Source organism: Vicia villosa, unplaced genomic scaffold (assembly GCF_029867415.1).
Source record: "Vicia villosa cultivar HV-30 ecotype Madison, WI unplaced genomic scaffold, Vvil1.0 ctg.000622F_1_1, whole genome shotgun sequence".
Taxonomy (NCBI): Eukaryota; Viridiplantae; Streptophyta; class Magnoliopsida; order Fabales; family Fabaceae; genus Vicia; species Vicia villosa.
Genome location: NW_026705280.1, coordinates 232,247 through 244,335, shown reverse-complemented (window position 1 = coordinate 244,335; position 12,089 = coordinate 232,247). Strand labels below are relative to the sequence as shown.

The following is a 12,089-nucleotide window of genomic DNA, read 5'->3' as shown; positions in this document are numbered from 1 at the left end:
AACCATAACATGCTCATCACCCACATAAATCGATCAATGTCATAATCATCAATAAAACACATATTTCATACTAACAATACATGTATAATAAACACCAGTTATAATCACAACATCATACAGGTAAGACATTCATTAGTGTACCTATAAGCATATCCCGCCACAAACAAATAAGATCAGGTGTTTTAAAAATAATTCAAGCCACAACTCAAAACACCATTTGATTATATAAATTATTTTATTAGCTTCACTGTACTCGAAACGGCACCAAAATCCGGTTTACGGTTTAAAAGTTACACATTTTTAAACTTTTCAAAACGGCCTATCGCCAACAGCACGCGGCGCCACACACAGTTCGCGGCGCGGAACGAATAGGAACTACGCCTTCGCGGCGCAAACAAGGGTTCACGGCGCGGAACAAATAGGAACTACGCCTTCGCGGCGCAACCAAAGGTTCGCGGCGCGTACTGAACACAACACAACTTCTTGGCTTTCTGCCAAGCAGTTCGCGGCGCCAACTCCTGGACGCGGCGCGAACTGGCGATTTCCAGAACTCCGAATCGCAGAAAACAGCCTGCGATTTTGCCCTTCCTTCATCAATTCATTACCAAACCAATCTCATTCCAACCAGATTTGCATACAGTGAAACAAACACATATTATAACACATTTATAATACATTCAACCATCCAATTAACACCATACATGGTCAATACAATCATTATGCATCAATCCTCCCAAAACCTAACACTTCTATAACCTAAGCACAACCCAATTGATACGAATAACACGATCAAATTCTATCATACTACCTATAATCCCATAATAGAAGATAAACGGAAGAGTCCCCCCTTACCTGAAGGTTGATTCTTCGCTCTTCCTCGTGTCGCACTTCTCCGCTCCTCTTCTCTTTTCACGTTCAGACTCTTCTCTTCTCCTTAGTTCTATTCCTCTTTCCCCCAATTCCTCTATTTTGTGGGAAATAAAATAAAACTATTTTAATTAGTAATAGGGCCTACCAATACACCCCCCTCTTTACTAAAAGCGACACTGGCCCATTAGTCTCATTATTCCCATTTTTCTCAGTTAACTCAAATAATTCTAATATTTAATCCAAAAATTATTTAAATTAAATAAAGAATTTTATGGGGTGTTACAGGTTAGACCACCATTGATAACGCTCTCATGAGAATATGTTATAATAGATATTACCTAGGACTAGGAATACCTTATAGTAATCAGATATTCTTGATAACTTAATTTTTTTATTTCATCGTAAACTTCTAAGGACATAGGGTTTAGGATGAATGATCAAAGGTTTTTTCACTAAGGACTTAGGATCAAACAACCTTAAGAACCGATAATGGATTATTGAAAATAAGTTGTTGCAATAGAAATTCCAGAGTTGTTACAGAGTCAATCATCCACTATCCCTAGCATGTTACTCATATTTGTTAAAGAGTCAATTTTATTTACTGCTTATTCTACTTTTTGCTAAGTGATAATCACCAAACAATATCCAATTGAAGTTTTTGTTTAATTGAACCTTGAATTGAACTCATTATTCCTACGCAGTCCCTGAGATCGATATTCGGGGGATTTTCCCTATTATCACAAGAGGCAAAATAGTACACTTGCTATTTTACCGATCACTAAACTATTTAGGGTCCAGGATATGAGGATTGTTGTTCGGACGAGACTCGGTAATTCTTATCGGCACTGATTTTAATAATAGGCAAAATACCCTTTTTGGTCCCTTAAGTATACCCCAAGATACATTTTGGTCCCTTATCTTAAAAAAGTGTCAAAGTGGTCCTTTAATTGTTCAATAATAATAATAATAATAATAATAATAATAATAATAATAATACTCAGCGCCACGTCAGATACCAGCATGGAAAAGTTGACGCCGTTAGCAAAAAAATGGACAGAAAGGACTAACTTAGATCTTTTTGAACAATTAAAGGACCACTTTGACACTTTTTAAAGATAATGGTCCAGAATGGACCTTGGGGTATACTTAAGGGACCAAAAAAGATATTTTGCCTTAATAATAATGTATTCTTTTGATTATGAATTTTTAGTCTTTCTAAGTAAAAAATGGTTTTGTACAAGTGAAAACACTCATATACCGGTCAACAACGCGAAAGTGTGAGACCGATATCCGGTCAATTAAAAATGGATTTTTAATTTCTAAAAATAACGACATCACTTTAGTAGTTAATTAGGACTTCTCAGTTTTTCAAAAATTGTTTCAAAATTGTACCTTGTGGAGCGACATCATGACATTTACTATTTTGAAACATGACACGGGCTGCATGAAAGTGAGCAGTGTTTTTACACTAATATTTCCTCCGAAAAATATTTTAACCCAAAAAGATTTGCCGAAATTTATCTGAGTCCCAAAAGTGCATTAGAAATCATATTCTGGTATCTGTTTCAATTGATCTCAAAACTAGTTTATTTTATTCCGTTGTCAATCAAAACTTTTTAGGCTTAAATGCACTTTTGGTCCCCTAGTTTGGATATTTTTAACTATTGGCCCCCTATTACAGAACCAGCGATTTAGGTCCCTTAATTTTGATGACTTTTGGATTTTGGTGGTCTCCCTCCAATTTTACTCATGTGGCATTCGATTTTGGCGGTCCCCCTCCAATTTTACTTATGTGGCAGTGATGACTAGGATTTAAAAATTATTTTTTAATTAGGTGGAATGGATGACTATGATAATTTATTCTCCACCTTTTGTCACTACTGCTATGGTTGGCCAATCTTCTCAACCGGTGTTTCAAACTCCCATATTCACTGAACCTCATCCTGTTGTTCACACTACTGCACAAACTATCCAAGCTCCTTATGAAAATCCTCTCTTTGAACATCATGCTGCTGATGCCCGAAGTTAAAGTCAAGAAGATGCTGCTGAACATGAAGGTGTCCAAGAACAGTTTCAAACTTTAGAAAAGAGATTGAGGGCCATGGAAGGTGATGAGTTCTTTAGCATTGATGCTGGCAAAATGTGCTTAGTTTCTGACCTTGTGATGCCAGCAAAGTTCAAGACTCCAGAATTTGAGAAATACAAGGGGCATACCTGTCCTAGAAGCCATTTGGTCATGTACGTCAGAAAGATGGCTGCCTACACAACCAATTAGAAATTGCTCATTCATTGCTTTCAAGACAGTCTTATCGGTGCTTCACTCAAGTGGTATATGGGACTTCCAGTGCTTCCAAGATTTGGCTGACGCCTTCATGAAGCAATACAAATACAACCTTGACATGGCCCTTGATCTTCGTCAACTACAAAACATGTATCAACCAACCCCCTTTTTTTAAACCTTGGTGTCACACCCCAATTTTTGCCTTATGTTTTTTTGTTCGTTTTGAGCTTGTCACATTCATACTTTGTGTGCGTTCATCGTTCAACTATCGCATCTTTGCATGTTTAAAAAAAGAAAAATTTCTTGACTTTCATTAAAGTCAACAAAAATAGTTATTGTAGCAACCTGCCTTAAAATTCACGTTTAAACGAGTCGCCACCCACTTTATTTGGGCAAGTGAGAAACCCTAAAAAAAATGAGGTAGGTAAATTAGGCAAAGGGAAGGTGTTAGGCACCCTTTGCCTCCCTTGTACTCAAGGGGACCCATTTAGCCTTTAGGTTTTTTATAAAAAAAGTTTTTACAATTGTCGACTAATTAATTAAAAAAAGGTAGACCTTTGACCAAAAGGGTAAAACCTCAAAGATTTTAAATAGAGTCATTGTCAGATCGAGACAACAATGACTACAGGCCAAAGACCTTATATGGCAAAGAGGGCAAAACCTCAAAGGTTTTGATAAGGTCATTAAAGGTAAATACCTCAAAGATTTTGATAAGGTCATTGTTAGATCGAGACAACAATGACCATGGGTATACCAAAATACGTGTATAGTATATAAAAATACGGCCTCAACCTTTAAAAGATAAAAAAATATTATAAAGAATTAAAATTCAATAGAAAATGCCTTAGATATTCATCATTGGCCAAAACAAATATTTTTTAAAAGGGGGCCTCATGTTACATCATTGGCCAAAGGTTTTGAAAAAAAGGTTTTCAAAAAGGAGGCCTCATAGATTAATCATCGGCCAAAAAGGGATTAGCGTTTGAAAGAGGGAAAGGGTTTGCCGGCCGTTGTCAGTCGATCGACAACGGCGAGTTAGGATTATTCCAGGCAACCCTAACACAAACCCTCGTAAAGAAACGTAGAAAAAAAGAAGTTGATGAACCCATGACTTCTTACTTGCAAGCCTTATTCCTTACCAATTGTGCTATGTTATTTATTTGAAACAAAAACCCAATTGAAAGCATATGAAAGACAACTTGACAAGCAAATATTTGTTATTTTAAAAATATCCAAAATATTATAAATAAACCAAGGAATTTTATAAAACCCAAGTTTTAAAATAATTTTGAATTTTTTAAATTAGGCCTCATATTTTATGAATAATAAGCCCAATTAAATACACACTTTTACTTAATGTATACTCCTATTTTTATAATAAAACCTAATGACCTCACATCTTATGGATGTTAAGTCTAAGAGATTGAATTGGAGTACACACCTATTTTATAAACTTGATCACACTTATATACGTACATATTTCAGTACATACGTATTTTAAATGATGTGCCAATGAAAACAAATAAGAAGGGACAAGTCTTAGCGGGTCAAATTTGGAGTATGACCGTTATCATTCGCATTCTTTGCATATTTTTATTCGGGTTAAACATTTATCCGAAATTTTCTTTTTTAGACAATAAATGGATATTTATTTTTATTTCAAAAATGTCAAAAATATTTGTTTTAATGTAGTAAAAAATAATAGTTTCAAGTGTTTAGTTTTAGTTTGTTTTATCTAATTTATGTCATTTTATTTGACTAATTTCGTTTTTTTAATCAATATAATTTTATTTTTGGGTTTAGCTTTTAATTCACATTTAATTTAAGTTTTGAAGTTGAATTTTATTGAATCAATTTATCTTTAAGGTTATGTGTTCTTCTTTCAAGGCTTCAATGGCCCATTTAATAGAATCCAATTACAAAGCCCATTTGATAATAAATTTAGTTGCTCCTGTCCCAGAGTATTTCTGTATCGACGTGCGTATTCTTTTCTTAATATCGTTCAACGAACAAATCCCGTCTTGTTTACTAGAAGAAGAGTCGTTACCTCGTTCAAACCCTGTCTTGTTTAAATAGCCTGTCTGTTACCCTTCTCCTTAGATCCGTCGATGAATCAGGTTTTACCTCATTTAAATCCGGTGTTGTTTGTTAACCTTCTGCTTAGATCCGTCGATGAATGAGGTTTTACCTCGTTCAAATCCGGTCTTATTTAAATAGCCATGTCAATTCAAGATAGACCCACCTCTATCTCAATTCTGCAATCTATGCAATCTATTTCACCACCACAATACAAGAACTCAATTCTCCTTGGATATCTATTAGAAAATCAAACATTGCCATCCATTTCAACATTGCCAATCAAAGTTAGGCGGACTAAAGATTGGTCGCGAACAACGGCATTGATTTCACCCGAAGATAGAATTAGTGATCTCCCTCACTCAATTCTCTCTCACATTCTCTCTTTTCTCCCAACAGATTTAGCTGTCCGTACAAGCATCCTCTCTAAGAGATTCAATCCAGTATGGCTTTCTATCACCACTTTCAATATGTTTGACGTCTACCGTAAGCATCTTCTACATTCAGCCATGCTAGCCATGCTATCTCGAGACATCGCATTGCCAATACTATCCTTCCGCCTAATGTGTACATTTCCCGAAATTGCCCACGACCTTATCTTCGAAGCTACAAAAAGAGGGGTTCAAACCATAGAACTTGACCTCATGTTTTCATCTTTACAGATGAAAACTCTTTCTAACCAACACTCTTGTAAGACTCTCACTTCTCTCAAATTGACAAGCGTAACCATTAAGGAAGATGTTCCTCAAATAAAACTTACTTTTATTAAAACTCTTCATTTGGTTGATGTTATTTTCAAACGTCCGGTACAAATGATCAACTTTTTCTTAGGCTTTTCCGGTCTAGAGGAATTGCATACAGATCTTGTATATGTAATTAGTAGGATGGAATTTATTCCAAACCCAATGGTCAACTGTTTGCCCAACTTGATCAGAGCTAATATCTCCGACATTCAGCTTATTCCTTTCTTCCACCTTTCGAGGTCACTCATTCTCAATCTCAACAAGGTATGCTTTTCAATATTTTGTCACTTCAAATTTTATAAATTATCAAAGTAATTGTTTTCAAATGATGTGTTTTCTTAATTCATTAAGATACCGCTGCTCAACATTGTCCATCTCCCCGACTTTTACAATCTAACTCAAATGGAGATAGTTTTTAAGTTTGAACAAACTTGGAATGCCAAGTGGAAATGGATACTAAAAATTCTTCAACAGAGTCCCAACCTTGAACACCTTATTATTCACCAAGTATGTTTTATAGATCATTCCACTTTATTATGACTATATATTTTTTCTTTTTAAACTCTAACTCTTTTTTTTTATGTTTACTTGATTTAGGAAATAGAAAGTGAAAATGGAATGAATGACAACAATTGGGAGGATCCACGGGAATGTGTTTTATCTCAACTCAGAACTTGTTTGTTTAGACTCTGGAGCGGCACAGAGTGTGAGATTAAATTTGCAGAATACATAATGCGGAATTCAAAAGTATTAAGTTCCATGACAATTCGCTGCTCCTCTTCCATAAGCAGAAAGACAAAGGATGAAATATTACATAAATTATCTATTTGTCCAAGAGACTGTAAACTTATATTTGGTTGATGAGATCTTGATTTGATTGTTTCTGAAACACTAAGAACTATGTCGGATACATTCTCAATTGTATATTGACTTTTATATGTAATTTAAATTCATTTTCGTTCCTCGCAGAATTGAGATAATGTACCACTTAATCTAATGGTTGAGATTAAGCAAGTTGATCAACATTATGAATTTCACTGATGCTGTTTAGTAAAGCTTCTTTTGTTTTAGGTACCATGCAAACCTCTGCGTCGGATGAATTCACATTAGATCCAATATCAGAGAAGCCGAGTTCAGTAACTATCTGATTAAGAATGAATGTCTTAGGTTGATGTAAACTACAAGAAGGAGTGTCTACTTGCCTTCCTGAAATTATTTTTCTTACTTGCATTACAAGAAAATGAAGAATATTGAAATTGAAACCGTTCTGGGAAAGTAGCAGTAGCTAAAATCATAGCAAAATATAAGAAGGAAAAAAGTAGTTTGTACTTGTTCAAGGCAATAAAGCATTAGTATTGTCTGATTTTATATGAATAAACAATAATAAATAATAAAGGTAAATACTAAATATGACTAATTTAGTTCTCCAACAGAATTGACCTTGGAGAATTATGCGTTGTTTTTTCCATTTCCCCTCCCTGGTTTCTGCATTGACTTTCAGCATCCTGAAACTCGGAGAGCAAACTCGTACATCGTAGGGATCCATGGTGTAGGTGGAACTGTTGCTCGAGCCGTATATAATTCCATTTGCGACCAATTTGAAGGTTTCTGTTATTTTCTGGAAGATGTAAGAGAGAATTCATATAAATATGGCTTATTAAAACTCCAAGAGACAGTTCTTTCTGAGAGAGATACGTATGTTTGTCCTGTCGCAAACATATGTATCATGGTGACATATGATTGACTGTCGGTAAAATTTATTCACATTTGCAATGTTTAAAAATTAAATTAGGGTTAATGAACTTTTTCGTCCCTTTAAATATTTCAAATTTCGTTTTTAGTCCCTCCAAAATTTTACTTCAAGAAATCGTCCCTTCAAAATTTTTCTTCCGAACTATTGGTCCCTAACGTCAAATTTCGTAGCTAATCGGTGGCTAAAGTCGTAGCTAATCTCTAGCAAATTTGACGTTAGGGACCAATAGTTTAGACGGAAATTTTTTAAGAGACAATTTCTTAAAGGAAATTTTTAGAGGGACTAAAAATGAAATCTGCAATATTTAGAGGGACCAAAAAGTTCATTAACCCATTAAATTATAACGATCATAATATTTTGTTGACAATGTTGATTCATGATTGAATTATTATTTGTATAATATGCTGTCAATTAGTACACAATTTATCGACTGTAAACTTACTTAACCTTCAAACCAAATCCTTCATCCATCTCTAAAACCAACTCAATCAATATCATCATCGAACTTGCAAAGAGAAGCAGCAACACATCCAACAACGAACCTGTATCAATCCAACCTACAGAGCTGATTCTTCATTGCAACTGCAACTCACAGCAACGATTCAACAACTTTGATGAACTTTCAAGTTACGCAGCATTGACGATTCCAATTCACACGACGCACCCGACTTCTATTCGTACCGACTAATTCACCCGAGAGCATTGTTGCCACACGTAAACCCTTGAGACCCAAGCACCCTCCCACTAGGCCAACCCTCTTGGGTTAGAACGACATGCAAAATTATTTATTAGTATTATTATTATTACTATTAATTATTATTATTATTACTATTAATTATTATTATTATTATTACTATTATTATTATTATTATTATTATTATTTGAATCAAAAGGAGGAATATATTAATTCAAAATGCAAATAAGTTCTCGACGATCGCTTGAGATCCAGCTAGCAAAACGACAAAACAAAAAAACATGCCTATAGCATCAGAGTTACTATATGCTTTCTAAGTCTATTAGTATACCAGCCCCTATATACAATATTATCTATGATATGCTCAACTATGTTCCTATTCACATTGTTCTTGAAAACTTCATCATTTCTATAAATCCATACCTTATATAGAGTTTCAGTGAATGCTAGTTTAAGGAGACTAGCTTTCCACCCTTTCTTATTGTTGAATGCTGTATAGGGCAAGCAACAGAAAAGAATTGGAAATATTGATCCGGGAATTATCGTCCACAGAGATGGAGAGATGCCATTCAACAGTTTCTATGGTTTCGAGCTTTGGATTTAATGAGCAAAAAGTAAACAAAGATATAGACAGGAAAGAATAACAAACACATTCTTAGAAGAGAAAGAACTTATCAGGAATGTAAATATATTCACTCTTCACAAACATACACTTACCAACCCATTATATTCAACCTACGATACTCATCCATGTCATCACATATCTCTCACATAAGCGTCCATCTCTGGAGCACAAACGAGATCATCTCACAACTAAGGTTATCTCTAACGCGAAGTCGCGAGAACATCCGTGTTCTCGCGTCGGCGATCTCTCGCGCGCCGCTCAAACACGAAAGCATTAAGAACAGATACAAACAGTGAATGCTAGCTCTAAATCTATCTCTAGAGTTCAGAACCAACAGAATATCATCCTAGATAAAGATTCAAGCAGTTTATCTCTAAAGCAACTCAAATCCCCAGCATAGAGCAAAAATCCAGAACAACATCAACATAGATTTGTAAAGCAAGTTAAACATAACATTATAATCGGTAAATATACATAAGATTCAAGTAAATATACAAACAAACCCAACACAAAGAAATACACAGAGAATAGAAGAGATAAACCAAACATCTCGCGGGTTGTCAGCTCCGGTTGATGAGAAATCCACCTCCAATCTTCCAAGTGCATGACCCGGTGTTGTTTTCTAAGCTAATCCTAATCTAAGAATGAAAATGATGGAGTTGGAACCAAAAAATTTCCAAAACCATAACCCTAAAATGGTTCAAATGAAGAAATATAAACACATTTTCTGCTACGGCCGCTTAGCGGCCAAATCTCGCTTAGCGGACTACACGTATTACAAAAATATCAAGAACAGTAAACAGGCCACCGCTTAGCGGCCAGAGCTGCCGCTTAGCGGCCAGGGAAATTTGGTTCGCCCCTGGAAAGCGCGCTTACACGCCGCTCAGCGGCGCTCTCTGCACAAAACTTGCTTATTTGATCCAAAATCGCGCAATCGGAGCCGTGCCTTCGACACTTTATTCCTCGAGGCTCCAATAAGCATGAATACCTATAAAAACAAAGGAAAAACTATTAAACGGTATATAAAACATATAAAAACTAAATAATGTGAATATATACACAAAAGTGGGGATTTTATTACAAAATCAGAATGAATAGAATCGATAAGTGCCACAATTATATACTCAAAATAACAACATTTTGGCACTTATCACTTATCAGTTTTTCGGATAGCCCATTTGAGTTCTTCATCCCAAGCTTTTGGCTCATGCGTAGTTTCCATCCATGTGAGAACCTGCTCCCAAATGGTTTTAGTAACTTTGCAATCGAAAAACATATGGATACTAGATTCCTCAATTTCCTTACATAAACTACATTAAATATCATTGATCATTCCGAATTTTTTCAGCCAGTCTTTTGTGGAAATTCTACCCTGACATATCAACCATAAGTTCACAACAGCACGAGGCCTTGCGATGTTATGATTCAACAGAAATGTCCATGGAACCCGGTCAGGTTTCTCCATCAGCAAGTTATAGATAATTTTCATCGAAATTTTTTCCTTGTGCAGCTGATTACTCCACTCTTGCTTCCATTCCTGGTTCAGCCAAACTTGCTTTCTCTGAGCCAAAGCAGTGTTGAGCATCCAAGACCAGTGACTTCGACTTTCAACCTGCATAATACTCTCTTTTTTAAATAGTACATGTGTATCCACTTAACCCAAAGATTATCCGATTTTCTGCTCAAATTCCAGACATTTCATCATGGTTACATGGTTCCAGATTGTCAAATTTATGATATCCAATCCTCCTTGGCTTTTCGGTCTACAAACGGTATCCCAGGCCACCGGACTTTTCCTTTTCACCTCATTGCAGCCAGTCCAAATAAAGGATCTACAAATTGCTTCAATTTTCTTCACCACAAATTTTGGGATTGGAAAACAAATCATCCAATACTGCGATATCGCAAATGAGACACTTTTTACTAACTGAATTCTCCCTGCGTGACTGAGTAACCTTGTTGTCCAATGTCTTGTTCTACTTACAATTCTCTCAACCAGAGGCGAATAGTGAGTGGTGGTAAGCTTTTTACTTGTAAGGGGAACCCCCATGTATTTAACAGGGAATTGCCCCTCTATAAAAGTTGTAATCCTCTTGATCTCTGCTTTGGTATCTTCATCAATACCACCAAAAAAGATCATACATTCCGTCAGATTAATTACTAACCTTGTAGCATTTGAAAAGCTTTGAACCGTATCAAGCATCATATCCACAAATATAGAATCACCCCTACAAAATAATAAAACATTGTCAGCAAAAGTCAAATGTGTTATGCCTATCTTCTCACACTTGGCGTGATGGTTAAAGTTCGGGTTCTGCTGCATTTTATCAAGCATCCTAGTGAAATATTCCATCATGATCACAAATAGAAAAGGGGATATTGGATCCCCCTGCCTGATTCCTCTACAAGCCCGAATATCCTCCGTCACATGCCCATTAACATTGAAGCTATATGAAACTGTCCTTACAGTGGCCATTATCCAGTTTGTGAAAGTCAGAGGCAAGCCTATCTCTTGCTTTCACAATATTCAGCCTGATATCATTGACAGGCTTGTTAAGATTTTTAAGCACATGTTTCAATCTCTTCAATTTATGCCATAACACACACATTGGACTACCTGTAGCAGGTTTCTTCCAACTTTCCTGTACTGCTTCCTGGAATCCTTCTATTTCCACCATATAGTTATTAAATTTGAAGGACCCATGCGCCTTCTTTGCACGGTTAACACTCAGATACAACAAGGCATGATCCGAGACGTTGGGGGAAGGACATTCAGCAACATGTCAATATTTTGTTGGAACAAAGTCGTATTTGCAAGGACTCTGTCAATACGGGAATAGATTGGATCAACGCTACGCTTATTCGACCAAGTGAAGAAATCACCAATACTATCCATCTCACTTAAGCCTGTAGCATCCATCATATTTTGCAAATCGATATATTCCGCTTCTGTTACTAATTTTCCTCCTACTCTATCTTGAGCCTTGGTCGCGTTGTTATAATCACCCACCACACACCAAGCCCCTTGATGAGTCTCATGAATTTTC

The 12,089-nt window shown here is 35.9% G+C and overlaps 1 protein-coding gene across 1 annotated transcript; it reads left to right on the top strand.

The window, feature by feature from the left end:
* Positions 1–5,246: 5,246 nt before the first annotated feature.
* On the top strand, positions 5,247–6,873 carry LOC131629943 (F-box/FBD/LRR-repeat protein At3g52680-like). The gene is made up of 3 exons (XM_058900750.1): positions 5,247–6,234; positions 6,322–6,477; positions 6,568–6,873. The coding sequence occupies exons 1-3, from the start codon at positions 5,371–5,373 to the stop codon at positions 6,829–6,831; spliced, it is 1,284 nt and encodes a 427-aa protein (XP_058756733.1). The 5' UTR covers positions 5,247–5,370; the 3' UTR covers positions 6,832–6,873.
* The last annotated feature ends 5,216 nt before the right edge of the window (positions 6,874–12,089 follow it).